General features: G+C 55.3%; 1 protein-coding gene across 1 annotated transcript in view; it reads right to left on the reverse strand.

Annotated features, from left to right (window-relative positions):
* Window positions 1-22,141, reverse strand: part of ADAMTS16 (ADAM metallopeptidase with thrombospondin type 1 motif 16) — a 160,419-nt gene that overhangs the window by 2,682 nt on the left and 135,596 nt on the right. The window contains exons 19-21 of the mRNA XM_043601460.1: window positions 8,218-8,419; window positions 7,866-8,060; window positions 5,845-6,069 (exon numbers count right to left, since the gene is read on the reverse strand). Coding sequence (XP_043457395.1) covers window positions 5,845-6,069; window positions 7,866-8,060; window positions 8,218-8,419 — 622 coding nt within the window. The remainder of the gene's footprint in view (window positions 1-5,844; window positions 6,070-7,865; window positions 8,061-8,217; window positions 8,420-22,141) is intronic.

The following is a 22,141-nucleotide window of genomic DNA, read 5'->3' on the forward strand; positions in this document are numbered from 1 at the left end:
TTCCAGAGCTGAGGTCAGCTTGCAAGTGAGAAGCCAGCGGTCTCCTGCTTCCTTCTGGGGACGTGCTGTGAGCAGAGGCTCCGTCGAGGTGGCTTTTTTCAAACCCCCTGGGGTAGGCGCTCTGATGGCGGGGGTCAACATCTTTGTGGATCCAGAGTCCTGAAAAGTCTGACGCTGGGGGGCTCGTTCTTTCTTCTCTTCCCTTCCCCTCTTTAGGTAAAGGCTGGCCGGGCCCCTGGCGGGGAAGAGCCGGGCTCCAGCCGATAAGCACGTGGGGCTGGAACATTTCGGTGAGGTTCACCCCCTTCTCTTCAAAAACCAACCTCAGCGACAGCCGTCAACAGCTCAGACTCAATACATGACTACAGCAACCGGAATAAAACGTCACGGGCAGGTTTGTGTCCGGTTTCTGAATTATCAGGCCCATCCATGATGGAGACAGATGTTCCTCGCTGCCTGTGACGTCCGTCTGAGCGTTCAGCACCGCCACACCTCTGGTCTTTGCGCTTCGCACTCTAGGGCCTTCGGAGCCCCTCCCGGCTGTGCCGCAGGGTTCACGCTGGCCCCGTGTGTCCGCGTCTGTGCGCGTCCACTACCTCTCTGCAGAGAGCGGAGTTCTTGTCATCGGCAGCACGGCGCGGGGCTCCCTCCGGTCCCGCTAATGACGTGTCTAAACCGAGAAGCGAGAGATCTGGCCATCGTCTTTGTCACGGAAACGGTGCTGAAATCGTTAGGAAGGGAGTGGATGCTTTGTCATCGACTCCTGCGTTCACAAACAGGGGTCCCTCAGCTCCCAGGTGCCAGGCGCTGATCTAGGTGCCAGGGACCGAGCGGTGGACACAGGTGAGTCGCTCCTCCTCAGGATGTAACGTCCCGACTCGAGCCGAGGTCCTTCACACTCAGGGAAACAGACCCTGGAACCTGGACAGCAAAGTCAACGCTGATGGCGTCTTCCTCAGCCCCATGAGGTTTAGCTTGCGCATTTGAGGCGATTCTTCCCGCTGATGGCGGGACGCCGTGCTGCACGGCGACCTGCGCTTGTCTGTCAACCTACACGTGACCACAACTGCGGCAGACATCTGTCCGGACCCCCGGCTGCTGGCTCCAACCCCCCAGCAACGGTTCTCAAACTTGAGTCTGCATGTAAGTCACCTGCTGGCCCCACCCCCAATCTCGAACGTCAACAGCCTGGGGGGAATGAGAACCTGCATTTCTTTTTTGTTTTTTAATATTTTTAATGTTTATTTATGTTTTAGAGAGAGAGACACAGAGGGAGACACAGAATCCAAAGCAGACTTTAGACTCCAAGCTGTCAGCACAGAGTCTGAGGCAGGGCTCGAACTCATGAACTGTGAGATCACGACCTGAACCGAAGTCCTTAACTGACTGAGCCGCCCAGGCGGCCCGAGCACCTGCATTTCTAGCCATGGTGCTGCAGTGCGGGCTGGGTCACGTTTGGAGAGCCACTGCTCTAGGTGATCAGGACCCTGTTGGCCAAGGCCCTTTCCTCTTGTGTTTCCATTTCAGAGCCGACTCAAGTCACGTCCAAGTCTGATGAGAGCGTGTGCAGAGCTGGTGTGCGGCCCGACATGACCAGGGGAGCTGCAGGCTCATAAAGGGGCCTCTGTGGTCACCGAGAGCCACATGCCCTGCTCCCCACCCAGCCCGGCCTGCCCGGCTTACTTCTGCCCCCCTTCCAGGGTCCCTGCTGCAAACTCTCGGAGGGCCCGGTGCCCTGACTCCAGAGAAACCTCGGGTGGGCTTAGAGCCCTTGTGGGGCAGAGCCCTTGTGGCTCTGCAATGTTCGCAGAGCTGTTTCTTCAAGGTCGCGCCTCTTACTGATGCCAAAACTCCGCAGGGACCAGGGCGCCTGGCACGTGGGCCGTTCTGTGTCCGTCTGCTGAGGGGACACTGAGGCAGCTCCTGCTTCCGGTGCGGGTGGGCACACAATGGGAAGCAGGCACATCGCCCTCTGTGGGGCGTCCCTGGGCTGGTCGCCCCACCGTCCCCAGCTCTTCCCGGTCCCTGGTCCCCGTCCCTCAGCTCTGTACACCTGCCTCCCTCCTCCGGGGCCGGCGGCCACTCACAGGTGTGCCGGAACTCTTTCCAAGACCACCCAACTAGACTAGGGGCCTCGGCAGCGGGGAAGTCAATGCCGGGTCCAGGGGGACGGTCCCCCCACCGCGAGGTCAGCAGGCTGGGTCTTCTTGTCACTCCAGGATGAAACAACCTCCCCGCAAGTGACGGCCTCTTCCCGTGTGTCAGTCTCCTGCTTCCGGGGGTCTGACTGCAGGACCCGCTAAGCACATGTTTCCAGAGCACCGTAATCCTGGAAAGCCTCTCCCTTTTGGGTTTCTTCTGTTTCGGTAACAGCCCCTGAGTTTTCAGGGACATCCCGTACCAGACGCACAGCATATGCCCTGACAGACGAGTGGGGCAAAGTGATCCGGACCCCTGGTCATTATCAAAAAATCCAGACAGATGCATTTTCACAATAACGTCTGGCTCTGGGTGTGTTTTAAATTACAAGGATCACTCTTCCTTTGTGCCATTGGCCTCGATGGAAAAAGGCTGGTGACGCCTGCCGACCGGTAGCTCATGGCGGATACTTTGGTAGCTCGAGGCGGATACTCTGGCTGGCTTTATCCCAAGGCACATTCCTGCCCCCACGTTCACGAGCACCACGAGCACCACAGGGCGTCCCGCTGGCCAGGGCTCAGGTCCAGAGTCAGGGACAGCAAGTGAACAAATCCACCATAATGCCTGAGATCTCACACCTTCCTTTTCCCATCGTGACACCCCTCCTGCGAGACGCTCCTCCCGTGTCCCCCTCCTGGCTGGGTGCTCCCTCTCCGAGCCTGCAGCCTCTGCCCCCCGCCCCCCACCCGCCCAATCACCCGCCACTGTCCCAGAGAGCGGGTCTACTCGGGTCAAGACGGGCTAGCGCAGCCTCAACGGCCTCGTCACCACAACCTCTGCTCTGAACACAAACGGAGCAGGGTATTTTCGTACAAATCTAGTGGCTTACAAATACAGACTCCCTCCGACTCAGGCAGTGCATACTGTGACCCTATCCGGTAATGTCAGCAAGAAGGTCCCTGATCCCTGTGCACCACCCAGGACTGGAAGACGAAGAGAGCAGAGGAGCAGCGAATTCTTAGAGGTGGGCAGGCGACTGGATGTCGGGGTGCAAGGAGCCTGTGCATTCTGTGTGTACCTGTGTGTGTGCATGCCTGTGTGTATCTGTGTGTGTGCATGCCTGTCTGTGTGGGTATGAGTCTGTGTGTGTACATGTCCGTGTCTGCGTGCCTGTGTGTGTACCTGTGTGTGTGTGCCTATTGCTTGTGTACATGTGCACGCCCAAGTGCATGTATGTGTGTTTGCTACAACTTTTTTTTTTTATTTAAAAAATTTAAAAACATTTTTAACATTTATTTTTGAGAGAGAGAGACAGAGTGCGAGCAAGGGAGGGGCAGAGAGAGAGGGAGACACAGAATCAGAAGCCGGCTCCAGGCCCCATGCTGCCAGCACAGAGCCCGACGTGGGGCTCGAACTCACAAACCGTGAGATCATGACCTGAGCCGAAGTCGGACGCTCAACTGACTGAGCCTCCCAGGCGCCCCTGATACAACTTTAATATTCCTGCCCTAATAACTGCCATGATGGAAAACCATATTGATCATCAGTGGACATGGCCCCTTGCCCCCCAGAGCCTATGGGTTTCCAGGTCAATTGTGCATCCCTGGAACGAGCCAGGTCCCCCACTCCATCCCAGAGGACACACTCCCATCTCTGTCATATAGCATCAGACAGTCCAACAGGTGTTCACATGTAAGCCATTCCCAGACCAAATCAGCATGGGAACCGCCTGACACTAAAGCTCAAATGACCAAAATGACTGAAGCCGGTCCTACTAGGTAACCTTCCATGAAAGCCATTTAAATCAACAGAAACCCTGAAGATCACGTGATAGAAACCACGAGCTTGCAAGGGTTACAAGAACGAACCTGTCGGGGGCAGCGTTCAGCCAAGGACTGGCCCTCCATCACGGCCGACGATTCCCCACCATTTGAGGGCACAGTCTTGAGTGCCAGTGCTTACAACACATAAAACCCCTTGAGTTATTACTCCCAAGAAGGAACATTCTCAGAACATAATAGATGAATCACCCTGGATAAAAACTGCAGGCAGCTTATGATAAAAATGACTTATTAGACAAACACACCGAACATTTCAGGCTGGAAAAAGCTAAGCAGGATGTATTTTCGGCTTTAGGTTTTGGGGTAAATGAAATGATGAGGAATCTTAGTTTTCTGAATTTTCCCACGGTCCCCGAATTGAGACAGCGGGGTGAATGCTGGCGTGGCCGGAGGCTAGGAGCCACTGGAGCCACAGGAAGGAGACTCGGGGTCCCTGTTGACAGAAAGACAGTGGTCTCGGGGACCACCTCTGTGTGTCTCTGACCCAAATCTCCCAAGGGACAGAGAAAGTGAGGCCTCTGCCCCAGAAACAACTTCACTCAGCTTGTCCGCTCGGCTCTTGCTTGATCGAAGTGGAAAGACCACGCACCCACAAGAAAATCAACGGGGGCGCCTGGGAAAACGCTGTAGTTATTGGTACTTTTTGTCCATTTAAAATAGAAAATGCTTGAGAAGGATAGCGTTCTCAATGTCGCCTGCTCCAATAATTTCAACTAAATCATTTCTCATTTAAATACTTTTAGGAGGGGGGGGTTCATAGATTTCTAAACGCAAGAGCTATTTCAGGTTTGAAGACCCACAGAACCAGACGTTGGACCACGCGTCAGGGGTTCCGCGTGGGGGGCGCCCAGAGGCTGGTGGCCACCCCACATCCTTCACCCTCCTCCCCTCTGTCTCCTCTACCTTTTTATCTCTTCAGAAAGAGGAGGGAGGCCAAGACGGGCCGCCATGTGCAAATTAGAAAGAGCTCACTCCTCTGGCCAGGCCAAAAGATGAGTCAGAAGACACTCCCTGCACCTGCTCATGGGGACGATGGACTGAGCGAGAGCCCCTCTCTCCCGGGCAGAGCAGCAGAGAACAGAGTCCTCGGGGTTTGGCCAGTGGGAGTGGCTCAGGGTGTCTCAGCCCCACACACCCCTCGGGCCTGGGTGCCCCCTGAGCCAAGAGCAGAAATACCAGCAGGAGAAGAAGGATGAGGGGACCTGGGACAGGCAGGGATCCGAGATAAAGGCTGGCGGGCAGAACCACGCGAGAAAGGGGAGCCGGGCCCCAAGGTGAGGGTTACCGGGAACCCAGAGCAGGAAACAGGGAGAAGAAAGAGGGGATGACCGCAGTAACGGCAGGATTCTTCCCTAAAGTCAAAGGCAGTGTGGAAAGAGTAAGGGGGGGGGGTGCCAGCACGGAGGAGCTCCGTCGGCCTGGGCTGGCCTCGCCTGAGGGTCCAGGCAGCCCAGGGCAGTGCAGCGCGCCGGACCCCCTTCCCACGTGCACGGCCTCGGGGTTGCCCGGGTAGAACCCGCAGTCACCGACCTCCTCCAGAGCTCGTCCTTGGTCCCCGTTCACACTCACCTCTGGGGCAGTCTGCCCAGCTTTTGCATAAAACGAAAGCATGATGTTTGCCTACACTTAAGCGGGCGACGACTTCGAACAAGGCCCACGTGCCCTAAAAGGGTCAGTGACATTTGGAGCCCAGCCTCGGAAAGCTGCGCCCGCACCCAGGAACCTGGGCGTCGCACCTGCTCTGGAGAGAAGGGTCCGGGCCCGGCTCTGGGGGTCGGGGGGGCACCCTTGGCAGATGTGCGCCCGCCTACGCCAGCGGCCCACCCCCCAGGGCGGGAGGCGTGGTCACGTAGTGTCGCCCTACCTGAGACCAGGGCGAGGCAAACCAGCTGGCCCGAGGCGGGCCCGCGGCTGCATGCGGGGGGTGCCCGGGACAGGGAAACGGGGCGCAGGCTCGCTCTAGCTCCACACTTGGCCGTGGCAAGTGCAAGCACTTCTTTGAGGCCAGCTCTCGGTACTTCCCAGAAACGTGCTTTTCAGCACATTTCAAGAATCTTCTCTGTGTTCCTCGTTCACACGTAACAGAGCACTAAAAATAAAGCAAAAGCCGTGAGCGAACAGTATTTCTTTGGTGGCGGCTTTTCGCTACGATCGGTGAGTCAAACTGTCTTCGGATTATATCCGCTTGAGCATTTATGTAACTGTGAAAACTGAATGAGATTTATTGGACCTTGGCATTTTAAAAAGGCATTACGGTGTATCACGTGGAGAGGAGGATGTGAAGGCACAGCGTTCGGGGGCCGAAGGAGGGGCAGGGCAGACAGAAACCATGAAGGGAGGAATTCTGAAGCTATCGTTTCATGAGAAGATAACACATTGGGTTGCATCCGATACTGGAATGTGCGGAAACGTAATACAGCGCCCGCCCCCAAAGCAGGGACCGGCAGGGGACCCCCGGGGCTCACGAGTGTGCCTCAGAAAGCCGAGAGAAGGCAGCAAGTCTGCTCGGGGCACAAATGCGTTCTCTCCCGGTCGGGGGGTGCTCTGAGCCCGGGGCAGACGGCGCACAGCGGGCTGAGATGAGCGATCCGGGGTCACTGGGTCTCCGGAGAGAAATCCCTGTCCCCCGCGATGAGGCCCGGAGCTGGCGAGTGGGGGACGCTGTGCTGGGCAGGTGACTCTGCCCGGGCTCAGCGTGTGCAGATCACATCAGCGCAGGGGTCCGGGTTCCGGCCTCACACTCGCGCTCAGGCTGACAGGTGTGCGCCTGTGTGTTTCCTGCACTGCGGGAGCCCGTGCCCTGTGCGGAACTCAGTCTCCAGGGCGGAGACTTTCCACCGGGTGGCTTCCTTCCTGTGGGCTCGGCCTTCAGGGACACGCACAGAACATGCAGTCAGTCCTAGGAGAGTCTAGGCTCCCAGGTGGGAGAGAACCAGAGTGCCCGGCTGGCAACTGGCAGGCTAATTCCAGGGCCTGGATGGGGGTGGGGGGTGGGGCACGGATGGAAACAGGGCCTCGGTGAGATTCCAGGCCCGGCTGGATCCATTCTCTGTCCTCCTGAGCAAGGTCATTCGAGGTGTGGGTGGGAATGAGCCCAGCTGGCCCGAGGAGGCCGGGACAGGGGAGCTGCTCCGGGATTCGTCTCTCAGTACCCTGCGTGGGGGTGACGCTGCAATTCCGTGGGCTGCTCTCTTTCTGGTGTCCTTTTTGACCCTAGTGACACCTACACGTCTGGGTTGAGGCACAGGGAGATTAAGGAGTTGCCACCACCCTCAGGGAGCCCCTGGGTGCCCGCGGCACAGGTGTAGGGGCCTGGCAGGGGGCCCTTCCCAACACCCCCTCCCCAGGGTCGGAGGCTGCGCCGGGCACCCTCACGTGGGGTCACGCCACCGTCAACCCTCATGTTCCCACCTGTTAGCGTTCGGCACACTAACAACACATCAATTCCTGCAAAACCAACATGAGCAGTTTCTTCCCCAAGTGCGGCAACTGCTCACGGAAACGGCTCAGGAAACGGTCCTCGTCTCTTCCCAGGCCAGTCCGCCTTCTTCCCGCTCTGCACTACAGGGACACGGCCCCAGGAATGGCTACGGCTGCCCTGGGGCTCGGTGGGTCCCCAGGACCCCGTCAGCGTGATGAGCGTCCCCAACCCGTCCTGGCCTCGAGACGGGGTGGGTGACGTCCCCGTGGATGCCGCTGGGCGAGCGGTTCGAAGGACGTGATCAGAAAGTCCCCAACATGCCAAGGAGGGGAGACCGGAGCCCAAAAGGGTGGCCTGAGCTGGAGAACCCAGACTCGGAGGAAGAGGAGCGGGAAGCAGTGAGAGCAGGGGAGGGGGCAGCTGGCCGACCCGGTGCCGAATGCACCGGCTCCAGGAGCACCCACCTGGGACCAGGCGGACACCAGCCACTGCAGCTCCATCTGCTTGTGGCAGCGCTTAAGCAGACAGACTTCGTGAGTCCTAGGCTTCGGCTCAGAGCTGCAGACCGTGTCCGGCAGCAGCTGCGGCCTGGCCACGGGGCTGGTGCTCTTACAGGCCACAGACCTCTTCCTCCACCCCTTCCCGCAGGTCCGGGAGCACTGTGGGAAGAAAAGGGGCCGAGTCCCAGCGAGGCGTCCGTCGGACCCACCCTGAACACCCCCCCCCCCCCCCCCCCCCCGCAAGGTCCAACCCAGCTCTGCGATCGGCAGGCAGGGACTCAGCTGCCGCCCCCCACACCAGCCCGGCCCCAGTTACCTCCGCCCAGGGCCCCGCGCTCCAAGCGGGCGGGCAGCTCCGAGGCTGGCAGGCCCGTCTGCTGGACGGCATGGGCTGCGGACACAGGCTGGCCGCCACCCGCTCGGACGCGAAGCGTGCCCGTCGTGTGCACTGGACGAGGCGGCTCTGGGTGCCCCCACCGCAAGGCTGGCTGCACGTGCTCCAGTTCCCCACGGACCAGCTGGGAGGGGACAACGGCACCTCGGTGAGGGGCACCGCCCGTGCGGGAGACACGGCCGCGCCAATCCCACCCACGGCCCACAGGCACACCGTTGTTTCCAGTCGGCAGCTCGGCAGCCTCTCCGGTCCCTGCTGCCTCTCACCTTCCCGATTAGCCCTCCTGCCTGTGTTTCTCTCCTCCCCTGCTTTCAGTTCACAGGCACAGTGCTCTCTCCTCCCCTCTAGCTGGCTTTTAGGTGGGACACTTCACACACGTGCAAAAGGAAGGCCCTCTGTGTCCCCATCCACCCGCCTTCAACGATCATCAACTTACACCTCCAAACCCTGCAGCACGTTGACGAAAATTCCGGATGCATGTGGATTTCAATTGCATCTCTGCAAGATGCAGACTCTTTGTTGTTGCTTCTAATTTTTTTTTAACTTTATTTTGATAGAGAGACAGAGAGAGACAGAGAGACAGAGAGAGAGAGTACGAGTAGGATAGGGGAGTGAGGGAGGGAGAGACAGAATCCCAAGCAGGTTTCACACTCAGTGCAGAGCTCAATGCGGGGCTTGAACTCACAAACCGTGAGAGCATGACCTGAGCTGAAATCAAGAGTCGGAGGCCCAACCGACTGAGCGACCCAGGCACCCCGAGGATTCTTTGGTTTTTATTTATTTTTTTAACTTTTTAAAATGTTTTTATTTATTTTTGAAGGAGAGAGAGACAGATCATGAGCCGGGGAGAAGCAGAGAGAGAGGGAGACACAGAATTCGAAGCAGGCTCCAGGCTCTGAGCTGCCAGCACAGAGCCCGATGCGGGGCTCGAACTCACGAGCCATGAGATCATGACCTGAGCCAAAGTCGGACGCTTAACCGACTGAGCCACCCAGGCGCCCCTGTTTGGTTTTGAAAACATAACCATAATACCTTCGTGGCACCTAAAACATTAACGTGATCCTTTACTATCATTAAATATTCAGTGTTTCCTTGCCAACCGTGTCATAAATGTCCTAACTTGTTAATCTGCTTGGTGGAATCCAGACAGAGTCGGTCGGCACTTTGCAACTGGCTGGTATGTCTTTCTTCTCTTTTAGTCTATCGGTTCTTTCTTAATGTATTTTTCTATTGGATTGATTGGTTTTAGACACGATACCGCTCGCCTTGCTGAGTCTCCACAGTGGCTTCTGATGATCGCAGGAGTCCCCAAATTACATCTCTGTGGTTTCACTTAACATGTTCTTCCGTCCTCTGTACTTCCTGTAACTTAGCAGCTGGATCCAAAGGCTTGATTGGACTTAGGTTCTATTTATTTATGTATGCATTTTTTGTGAGAAGACTTCAGACGTGAGAACTTCCCAGTAGGAGGCCCATAAGGCCTGGTGATCTTTCTTTCAATTTGATAGACGCTGTCGAGAATGTTCTCCCTGAAAGCAAGTTGTTTTTTTTCTTTTCTGATTTTAGAAGTATTTCTTGTTGATGTGTATGTCGGCGGGTGACGGACGGGGGATGGCTTCAGGTCCAGGCTCAGCCGGGGCGCCGCTATTGGGTCTCAGATAATCCCGCGAATGTCTACGAAGCCACCCACTGGCTTTGAACCAGCCCATCTGCAGGAGGGCCTAAGATGCATGCTCCGGGTGGGGGGTCATCTGAGGCAGGAGGGGCAGGAGAGGAAATGCGGCTCAGAGACACGGGTTCGTGCGGCAAGAAGGCAGCCATCTGGCCTCTGAGAGGACACGATGACTCTCACTCCTAGTTTCTTCCATTCAGGGTGTTCAGGCAAAACTTGGAAATTCTGCAGGTAACTCTGAGGCCCGGCGGGCTCCACATTGGCTCTATGAGCCTCCTCCCACAGACTGTACCCCGACAGTCACACGTGAGTCCAGCAGAAGCCAAGAACGCTTGGGGGAGAGCCCGTGAGACGCCTCTCAGAAACACCCCGTATCAATGCGAGAGGCTCTGTGAGGACTCCAGCCGGGGACCCAGCTGATGCAGACAGACACACAGCGTGGAAGATGGGGACTGTCCAGAGGGGACCCCTGGGATTATCCCTCACACTCATTTCTTCAGGGTCGCTCCCTCTCTCTCCGAGTACGGCGTACGTTTAAACAATTCTATGTTTTTGGTTTATTTATTTTCAGAGAAGGAGCGAAAGCAGGGGAGGGGAGACACAGAATCTGAAGCAGGCTCCAGGGTCTGAGCTGTGAACGCAGAGCCTGATGCAGGGCTTGAACCTATGAACCATGAGATCATGACCTGAGTTGAAGTCAGATGCTTAACAGACTGAGCCACCCAGGCGCCCCCATTTTTTTAAAGCATAGGTAAGGGCAGGCAATATATGCAACTCAAAAAATTTTTTTTGATGTTTATTTATTTTTGAGAGAGACAAACAGAGAGCGTGCAGGGGAGGGGCAGAGAGAGAGAGAGAGGAAAACACAGGATCCGAAGCAGCATCCAGGCTCTCAGCTGTCAGCACAGAGCCCGTCACGGGGCTTGAACCCATGAACCGTGAGATCATGACTTGAGCCAAAGTTGGACGCTTAACCGACCGAGCGACCCAGGCGCCCCATATGCAACTTTTAAATTCGGCGTTTTAAAATACCAATGTCCAAAACAAGCATTTTGCTTACACTGCAAAGCCTCCGTGAGCGTATTTTCAGTCTCTCATGTTTCACTCTGTGGACCGAGGTGCAGGCCCATCTAAGGAAGGTAACAAAGGCTCCCTGCTCCAGGACGCCCATGGGCACCAAGAAGCCTTACCAGTTCTGGGGCGCCATGCCTGTCAACACGTCTGAGCAGAACGACCAGGACTTTTCCTCATGCTCTCAGAGGGGCCATGACCCAAACACTCGTCGAGCCAATGCCCGGACTCTTGGGAAAGTTGTCAGGACAGATTAGGCGTTAGGCTGATGGGACGCGGAAGGGGTCCCACCCCGGGGCTGGCGCCTGTGGCCGGCTCGTACTATCCAGGTTTTACCTACCTTCGCCTGGAGAAGGCCTGAACTATTTTATACCAAGTGTTTCTCCTCAGCGTCTTCTACTGTGTTGCTAAGAAAATCAATGCAAAGTTGGAGTCACCTAAAAAGAAACGGCTGGGTCTGTGGGAATTGTTCTATATCAACTGTGGGAATGTTTTCATTCTTCAGTGTCAACGAGATAACTGTGTTTCATTTCATGTTAAGCCACGTAAGCTCAGCATCCTCGTGAAAATTCCATTTCCAGCCCCATGGCCGTGATGGGTTTGCATTGGGAGCCTCCAGCTGCTTCTCCGTCGCCTCCCCCCACTTCCTCCATGCGCTCTCCCAACCCTGCAGGCCTTATGAATTGTAATTGGTGTATCCACACTGGGGCCGCCAAGATGTCTTGGCCGCTCTCAGGCTTTTCACACCAGCTCGTTAAGTCTTCTGTCTCCGCCATCTTAAGTCGTTCCAACTGGGTTCATCCATCCTCTGCCCTTCTCTTCACTACACGTCATTAAGAAATCCTCCCGAACAAAGATCAACTCACGCAGCGTCTGGAAACGTCAGGTGCCTGTTTTGTTTCACAGGCAGAGCTCTGGGGAGGTGCCTTGATTTCAGCTCATGAAAGAGTCAGAATCCACGCAAGCTTCTGTGCTGTCTGTGGGTTCCGCGAGCAGAGGCGAAGGTATGCCTGGTCGCTAACCAGTGGCCGTGCCCGGCCGGCTTCGTTCTGTTCTTCCCAAGTCCACCACCCAGAACAAAGCAGGTAGCCGGTATTCCCCGAATCAGCCAGCCTTCCCAGGCAGGACCCGGAGGACGCCGGTGCCCAGCTGCCACGGTACCTCCCCGCCGAGGGCTCCCCGGCAGGGCACACCTTCCCGGCTCCCACTGCCGCTGGAGGAAGTGATACAATTTACAGCTGCTGCTCAGCAGTTCAGTCCGGGACCCCTGGAACCATCTGTTCAACGGTCGGCCCCCCTAACTATCAACAGCCATGACCCGTTTCAGAATAACATGACTTTCTTGTCTCCATTAAAAAAATAATCACGACATTTTGGTTTCGGTAATTTAATCTTTCCTTTGGAAATGCAAATTCCCAGCAACGGTATTTGAGGCAGCTCCCGGGAGGCCACGGGGTCTTAACGGCCCCTGGGACTCGGAGGCCGCGGCAACAGGGACCACAGGGCCCACTGTTCACGGCCGGGCCCCAGCCAGGGCCACCCCGGGGCTGTCACCGACTTCGCATCAGGAAGGCTCGCAGACAGCAGACAACTGCTAGCTTCGTTTCAGGAGTGAGATTCCGTTCCTTTTTCCTGTTTATTCTCTTTGAAATTTCAAGACTGAGCACCTGCCCGTTGTTCCATTTTCAGGGAGAAGTCTGGACCTTCTAGGGAGCATCTTTCGAAAACGTAAACGCTCGGGATAGTGGCCGGCAGAAGCCGCGGGAAGGCGTGATAAATAATAGGCACCCACGGCTGCATTCGGTCCCGGGGTGAGTGCCGGGCCCGGGGAAGGACGCCACTGAAATGCAGCTTTAACGACGGGGCCGCCGCTCCGCTCGGTCCCACCAGGTACCCGCCACGCCCCAGCGGGCTGTCCTTTATTGATTTTGAGAGACGGATCAAGAGAGCACGAGCGAGCCGGGGAGGGGCAGAGAGAGAGGGAGACAGAGACTCCCAAGCACGTTCCGAGGTGTCCGTGCAGAGCCCGACTCAGGGTTTGAAGTCCCAAACCGTGAGATCACGACTTGAGCTGAAATCAGGGGTTGGACGCTTCACCGACGGAGCCACCCAGGCGCCCCCTAAACGGAACGTTTTCAAGGTAACAATGCACGTCCACCAACAAACAGACGCCAGCTGGAAGAATCTGTCTTTCTCATAGGAAAAGAAAAATCAGTCACGAGTTCACTTAAGGAGCACGGGCCAGCTGTGTGCTGAAGGCACAGGGGTGGAGGCCAGGGAGAAATGACCCCTGAGGCCACCTGGCAGGATACCTCAGGCCCTGGGCACCCTTGCCCCGTCTGCTGCTCTGGGAATTCACCACCGGCCTGTGTCGGGAACGATTCACCAGAACCCGATGGCGCCAGCCACTCTCCAGGCGCGCTGAGAACCAGGAGCCCGGCTCTGAAGGAGCCCATGACCTTGGTGCCCAGGTGTGAAAGCGAACGGTGCCCAGGTAGCCAGAATCGCCCGACAAACAGATTGTGCCGAACTCGCGCTCGGGCTTCCGGGGCGCTGCCCTCAGTCCCCGGATGCTTCCAGACTTGAGGCTCAGGCACATCAGAAATGGCGGCAAGACGCCCGGCCGTCCGCACCCTCCGCCACGGTCTTTTTGCCTGGACGTCCCGCACGCGTCCTTCAAGAGGTGGTGCCGGGGGTTGCCGCCCCCCCCATGCCACCGCAGAACTGCAGACCCTTCACGGACACCCGTTGGCAAGGTCAGGGGCCAGACTTCAGAAGCCAGGAGGCCTGGACAGGCCCTGGCCACGGGCACTGGGCGGCGTGTGACCGGGAGGCTACTTTGTTTTGTTCAGCCTCAGAAGTCAAACCGCTCTGTCCGACCTGTGTCCCCGATGGAGAGATTTACGACGAGCCAGACACTGGCAGGGAACTATGTTCACCCCTAACCGCACTCACGGTGTCTTCGCCCAGCCCCACAGGGCCAAGCTGAAGGACATCAAAGGCTCACTCCAGAAGGGGCGTTAATTTTATGGACTGTGAGAAGCCAAGGGTATGTGAGTTTTTATTATTCGGGGGCCGACATGCTATTTGTGCCAGATTTTCCTGTCTCGCCATCCTGCCGTCAGGTGTTGTCTAAAGAAGAATTAGGAGGATCTGTGGAGCGCCCGTGTACGTGGGAAAATCAGGGACCGTGGAATCTGAGGCACACACAGGCTGGAGAAACTGAGCCCGCCCTCCCCCCCCCCCCTTTCTAATTCTGCACCAGCAAAAATCCTTCCCCTGAAGGTGCTCTCTCTGCGCACCACGGAGAGGGTCTGTGTGCTGTTAACTCAAATGCGAAACTCATGAAAAGTCACAGGGCGATCGTTAGAGTCTGTGTGACGACGACGTGCTGGTCCCCTGTGCCGCCACTCCCGCACGGAAAACCGGGAACAAGAAGCTGAGCGTCAGAGCTGGGAAGGACTGACTTCACCAGCCTGCCTTACATAGGGGGAAACTGAGTCCCGGGAAGCGAGGACAGCCGCTCACGTGGTTGCAAAGGCGACAGGGATGGGTGGGACGCCAGGGCTGCTCTCTGCTTGGAGGACGAACGCCCTTTCCGTGGGGCACCTCCCTCCCGCTGCTGTCCACACCCGTTCGGCACCCGGCCGCCGAGCCAGCTGCCTACATGACACACACTTGTGCGAAGAGTGAGCAAATCTGGGTGGTGACTACACAGAGCCGACAAGCCGGCAATCCCCGCCAGGCTGCACCCGGAGCTGGGCGCTGCGGGCGTGGGAGGTCCGCCCTCCACTCAGCCGGGTTCACCAGCCCCAATTCTCATGCCCGGGGAGCGTGCAGAGGGGCCGACGGGACCTTGGCCTCTGCCTGTGGCCCAGCCTGTGCGAAGGCACCGGTTCCCAAACTGCAGCTGGCTGGCGGGGTTCTCCAACACCGCTGCGTTCCTGGTCTCTCCTCCCTTCACGGGAGCCAGACCTCAGGGGTGGGCGTCGGGAGTGTGGACTTTTACAAATCCCTCCCTTCCCCGGCCTGGTGGCCTGGATGGCGAGCAGCGCCAGAAACACGGACTCGAAGGCAGGCAGGCAGCCCCCGCTCTTTGGAAGGGTTCAGGGCACCTGCCCCTGCCGTTCGTAACTGCCCTCCTTCCCCTGCATTAGTGTCGAACTGATGTTATTTTTGAACTATTAAGAGAATTAGGACGGGCGGATAAAACCCGGGGCTGAGAAGCCTGGTGAACAGATTCTTCTGGAGGAAGGCAGGTACCTCCATTCCCGATCGCTGACGAGTTAGGAGAGCCCACCCAGGTTCCCCTGTGGACCGGCGCCCCGGCTCTGTGTAGCGCTCCTGGTTGTTAAGACCGGGCCCTGGAGCCGGGTCCTGGCCCCAGACCCGGCAGCTGGGTGATGGGAGTGCAAAGTCGCCTAGGCTTAGGCTCCTTCCCAGGAGGACCATCCCGGAACCCAAGCAGCCGAGGAGCTGGGCAGCACCAGACCTGCTTGCTTGTACGTGGACACTTCCAACCTTGAAATAAACATCTCTGACAAGGGAAGGTAACCATGCCCAGAACTGATACTTTTCCAACCTTCCCAAACAACCCCTCTGGAGAAATGTGGACACATCCCCGTCCAAGCACCGCTCCACGGTGCAAAGTCTTGCAGACGTACATTTTATACTCGGCTGTGGCAGGCTGTGGTGAGGGATGTGTTCGTGACGGGGGAGACCACACGGCTTACAAAGATCTCTCCTGTGCACCTGCCCCCCAAGCAGACGGCTGGCTCTCGGCCGGGCGGGGCCGGTATAACCTCCTACCTGAGACGGCTCAGTTCCGCCCTCAGGAGGACAAAGCAGTTGCGCACACACTCCTGGCGAGTCTGCTTTCTCTGGACGCCAGACACACTGCCCGCAACGGGCTCCTCCCTGCCACTGGTTCACTGCCAGCCTCATGACAGCTCCTTCTCCACTTACTCTGAACTGGCCCGCCAGACTCATCAGGTCTTTCCACTCTCTTGGAGAAACACCCCAGCCACCGCACACACCACGCTGAGTGCCGGGTGAGCGGGCCGCCCGGGATGGTCAGCATCCCTCCGCCACCACCCGGCGACATGGGAGCACACGGGACGCAGCCGAGCCCACCCTCGGGTCGGCCTCTGCCAGCTGAACTTGGTATTGGAATTACGGAACGTAATTAAATTTGGTGTAGCTCGATGAGACGCGAGCACGAAAACCGAGAAGCCCGTTTCTATGAAAACAAAGGCGAATCTCCGGAATGACTCAGTGCAGACCAGTCATTAAGCAGAACTGCTGTCCGCTTAGGGCGAGGCTGAGGACAAACTAAAACATGGAGAAAAATTACAAATGTAAAATGATTGTGCATTCACACGAGGGGACAAGTTCCAACTTTCTCTTAAAAAAAAAAAAACACAAAGAAAAGAACCCTCGAACAAGGCACCGTAAGTAATGGGCGTTTGATCGCAAATAATCCGTTCGGATCTTTAACAAGCAGGCCCTCCTCCCAGTGAGCTTTTGGCCATAAGAATGAGAATGCGGATGCACACTTACGGGTTTTAAGTGAAAATGAAGCTTCAGTGTGTGTGCATATTTTTAAGCGATTTTTCCCTGACTCCACTTTTTCCTTCAGTGGGTCGAATGCAAACCTCTCTTCTATCTGGTGAGAAGCCCTGAATCTTGCTGGGGGAGCTCCTCGCCCCTACGAAGCCCTGCTCACAGAGCATATCCATGTGAGCCAAGAGCAGCAGCCCCTACCTCTGCCCCTGCTGTCCCGAGGGCGCATTTCAGGGAGTGGAACCCTTCGGCTTCCTTCCTCTGGCCCCGTCCACGTCCCACCAAATCTACTGCTGATTCTCCAGCAAAGCTGCTGTCTCCTGGACATCTGGCTGAATCCAGGTCGGTGCTGCTTCATCTTCTGTGCCACTTGGCTGGGCCGTGCAACCCGGATATTTGGCCGAGCACTATGCTAGAGGATTCTGTGAAGGTCGGTTTTGGATGAGGTTAACGTTGAAGTCAGTAGATTTTGATCAGTAGATTGCCCCCTACAATGATTGTGGCGGGGGGCCTCGTCCAATCTGTTGAAGACACACACATTTATCTTGTAGTACCTCTGAGTGATTCTCTGACACGGTCAAAAATAATGCGCTAAAGGGATCATGGATGTTGAAAGTATGCAAATTTAGGATATTCACACTTAGGAGAATTCATTGAGATAGTTCTGAACTACATTCTACAGAAGGGGGATGGGGGCTGAAGGAATGTGGAACACAATGCCCACCCCCCACCCCAGGAAAGGCGAGTGAATGAATTTACTCATAATCTAAAGAAGGGAAAGCAGATGCTATCTCGATGACACTAAACTAAATCGGAGATGGCCCTGGACAGGTGTTCCTTGTCTCCCCCGGGAACAGAACAAAAGCCAGGATCCTTGATGGAAGACCGTGGGCGTCAGGATCTCTGAGGGAAGGTTGGAGGCAAGAGAGGCCACTGCTAGTCCATTTCCCAAACCCGGTCTTTCAGAGAGAGAGGGATGTGGATACTTGAAGTCCCGAGAGACACTGCTGACGCTCCTCGAGTCGTGGAGGTAAGAATCTCGGGGCCTCGTAAGCTGCTTCCGAGACACACCAGAGGGAAGTGGTCCTTCCCCCACTTTGTTCAGAGAATGCGACCGTGAGGCCACACACATCGCGCAAACATCTGGATAGCGGGCTGGGGCATCACACAAGTTAGGCAAAAGCCAGCTGTAGGAACATGTGTGTTTATTGACCCCAAATCGAATTCACTCATTTAGTTAGAGAACGTTTCTTTCCCTGCGGATGCTCCGTTTTCCTGAGAAAGGATGATGAAACACGTCATCCAGATTGCTGAGAACAGAGATGTATGTCCAAACTTACAAGATTCCCCCTGCAAGATTCCTCCACGCTGAGGGCAGAGGGACTGCGGACTTCAGCCAGCTTCAGGCTTTCCGGAATACGTTGCCTCAATAACGTGAACACCGTGGTTCTGCCCTGAAAAGGGACAAGGGTGACGGGGACACTCATTTTGCCAGGAAGGCATTTTTACCTAGCCCGGGAGTTGGCAAGCACTTTGCCAAAGGGCCCGATAGTAAACGTTTTCGGCTGGTGGGCCACGCGGTCCCCGTGGCCACGACGGAAGCGTGCCAGGGCGGTGAGAAAGCAGCTGGAGACAACCCAGAGAAAAGGGCCCGCGCCCCAGCAAAGCCTCACTTACCGCTGTGCCTGGCCCCAGGCAGTTACACGCACTTGTGACCACCAGGAGGGAGCACATCGCACACACGAGGAAGCAACGGCTATTTCTACGGAAGCCAGGATGCTTTCACGAGGTGATGCCTCGGCGAGGTCTACCTATGCTGCGGCCAGAGCACATGGCCGGCAGGGTCAGGGCACGCCGCTCCATCGTGGGAGGCAGACGTCGGCAAGAAAACAGCAACAAAAGCAACACGCCCCACACGTTACATCGCGAAGTTCGCACAGAAAGTTCCCGCAAGCAGCGTGGGTCGCGCCCAGGACCAGTGAGTCCAGCTCCGGGGCCTGGGTCCTCACTCACGGTTCGGGTCCCAAGGTGCCCCCTGCTCGGCACGCCGCCCTGTGAATCCATCTAGCCCCACGGACCGTTAATGTCCCAGCCAAATCCTCACTTTACACGTGAGGACACGGAGGCCCAGGGGTGGGAGAGGCTTTGCTGCAGCCGCTCAGGCTCTTGACGGCCAAGGTCACACAGCTAGGAAGACGCAGGACCAGGGAGAAAACCCCGCGAGCCCGCGTTCTTACCTATTCTGACATCTAAGGGGAGGCAGTTATCCAAAGTGGCTTAGCTCTAAAACAAATTAGTGCATGCATTTAGGAATTCTGGGGCCACGGCATATCTTGACTGGACAGTTGCAAATTTTGTTACGCACGTTCATTTCCTGGTCACAGAAGTGAGCTCACTATTTCAGGAGGAGGCGGACTTCTACTTAGGGCCAATTACGCACATGGCGGCCTGTTTTGAAAAATCCGCAACGGTTCGGTATCGAATCAGCGTCAAAACACTTAGGGCTCTGCTCTCTCCAAACTGTTTTCCCCTGGGCCGTCAGGACATCAGATGGCCTAGAACATCTGAAATAGTTTTCCCTGCCTCTCAGGAGCCTATTTAGTGGTGCTGTGGGGGAAGCCTATCGACGGATCTCACATGCACTTACGTATCCAACAACTGACTTATGTCCATTTTTCTTTCTTTTAAAAAGAATGACCTTCCCGTAGGTGGTTTAATTCATGTCTCGAGGTGCAAAGGAGAGCTTAAATCATGGAATGTTCACCGACAACTGTGTCCCAACTCACTTTCTTTGGATCCTCGTCTTCCAGGGAAAGAATGTCAGTCTTCTGTTCTATTATAGAGGGTGAACTCTCCCCGCTGTGGCGTCTTTCTTCCTTTTATGAGAAGCGTGTAAAAATACGGTTTCAGGCTTTTCTGGCATGTTTGCTTCAAGGTTTCTGGGATGTTCACTCCTAGACAAGGACTTTGAAATGATCTTCTCCAGACTCACAAGTCAATTTTCTAAGAATGCTTTCCAGGTGGCCGCATCCAGAGACCGGGTCTGGACCACAGCCACCAAGTTCCCGGGGCTGATGCGCTCGGCCGGTGGGGGCGCCGCGAGGGTCTGGGCCCGGGGTCGGTCAGCTGGGGCCAGCGACAGGGGGCTTGTGCGCCATGGTTACCAGGGGCTGTCATACGTCCAGGGGGCTTTAGGCGAGACACCAAGGAAGCAGACTGGCACGAAGTCAATGTCAAATGCAGCACAGAGTTTCCACCACATTCTCTGCCGTCAGGTAGTAGGGACAGGAAGCATGTCCAGGTTGCATGGCCACGTCGAGCCCACCAGCCGTCCTCCTCACTTTCCGAGTGATTAGCATGTGAAATCTAAACAAAACTCGTAACTGCATTTCCCTGCCTTTTTTTTTTTTTGGTTTAATTCATGAAAGCAGTAATGACAATGGAATGATGGGAACGGGAGCCATAAACCTACACAGAGGGGTCCAGGCAAGAATCCAATAGTGAAGGACAGAAAAGAGGGTGGACACAAATACTCACTCTAGTTTCCACAAAATGACAGCACGACAGGATTTTTTTTTACAACGATAGATCTAAGAATCTCCAAGTTTTATCTCTGAAGCTGTCAAACAGCTTCCACACTGAGGTCCAGGTGTGAAGGCACCACATGACGTGGACGAGGTTCCTGGCCATGAGATGCCACAAAGCCAGCTGCCTGCCAAAAATAACGTGGTTAACTTTCGATGGCAGAATCATCTCTCTCCCGACAAGGCTGGAAGGATTCCATTCTCCGCAGGAAGGATTTCTCACTGTGGCACATTAAGCTTAATCGGATCCAGGAAACGAACGCACAGAGTGTGTGGCACAATGTTTATGTAACCTCATGGCTCCCATCCCTGTGAAACTACCTTTGCCAGTGGCATCCATTTTCCTTCGAGACATTTGCAGATGAGTCTTATTTTCTTACTAAGTCTTGGGTGAATTCTGTCCCCATCAGGTAGATCTTACACACACCAAACACGGAAAAATTACCGCACATTATTTATTTAAATAATATTGCTAGCTGTCAGTCTAGTTAGCTGACTAAATAACTATTAGTCAGATACTGTTGCAATCGACATCCTAACGGAAAGCTTCAGACATTACCTCGCATAACTTATCAGATGAATCGTGTAAATGTCCTATTTATCCACTGCTCTTAAAAACATTGCTTCTGGAAGACAAAGAGGATGTGAGCAGGACTGTACTTGACCGGTATTTCATTCATGACATTTACCGTATTATAATTGGTATATTTTATTAACCTGCATTGAAAAGGGGCCTAATGACCCAATGGTACTTAACATTATTCATACAGACATAAGAGAATCCTCTGCTGTATACTTAAATGGTTTCACATATGCTCACTATTCTTCCAATGAGTCAGGGCAGAGAGAAGCCCCATATTTAAAGACCTCATTTTCTAGCTCAGCTGGTTTAAGTGACTTAAACTGGACCAGCAGCCAGCCAGTGTAGCATTTCTGATAATTTATCCGAAAATATCATATGCAGAGCACAGAAACCAGGTCTGGTAGTTTAGGCAGTCCTGTGATGTCTTTCTCTAACTTCCTGTATGACATAAGGTCTACATATGCACAAACAAGCAGCCACGAGAGAACTGCATTCGCATTCACAGACACGGGAGAGAAATCTGTGGGGAATTCAGTTCCTTGAACTAAAGGAAAAGATCTCTAACAGAAGAACAAGTGAAGGTGTCAGAAAATCTGAGCCCAGAGGAGGACTGAAGGCAGATGTCTCACGCATGGCTCACCGGGTAGCAGGAAACGACACTGGACAGTCTGCAAAGTCCAACTGTGCTAGAGAAACCAGTATACGTCCCAAGTCCCGAGGAATCAGCCAGACAATATGGGCTGATGAATCCAATGCCCAAATCAGGTATGTTGAGTTCTAATACTAGTAAGGATAGCTAGCATCACTGACATACTTTACTTAAATCTCACAGCAAATCCACGTGGCAGGTACAGTGATGACACCCATCCGAGACGGGACAGTAGTGGAGTGCAGAATGCTAAGATACACGCCACCAATATGCAGGTGCATGTGGGGGGAGCCAGGATTTGGGTGCAGGGAGCCTGGCCCTGATGTCTGTGCTCTGGACCACATGAGGCCCACCACTCAGAGGCCGGCTGGAGGTATGTCACAGATGTGGGTCACAGTGGCCACCGGGGCTGTGTGGCTAACCGCCAATCCTGGAGGAACCCCCCACAAGCATCCCCCTCCGCAGGCAAGATGGCGGCACTGTTGGTAGAGGTAAACACTGCTGTTGTCCATCGATAGAACGGATTCTGACTTGATGTCTTGAGTAACCACAGATAGGTCACATAACCATTTGATGGGTGTGGATCACTCTTCAACAGCTTTCTAAACAAAGCACGTACCTCTGACATTTTTGTTTTTTAATTTAAAAATCATGGTGGGGATTTTGGGAAAGTAGGTACAAGTGACACAGTACAAGAGATTCTTTTACCAAAAACAAATAAATGG

The sequence above is a fragment of the Prionailurus bengalensis genome, chromosome A1 (genome assembly GCF_016509475.1).
Source record: "Prionailurus bengalensis isolate Pbe53 chromosome A1, Fcat_Pben_1.1_paternal_pri, whole genome shotgun sequence".
Classification (NCBI taxonomy): domain Eukaryota; kingdom Metazoa; phylum Chordata; class Mammalia; order Carnivora; family Felidae; genus Prionailurus; species Prionailurus bengalensis.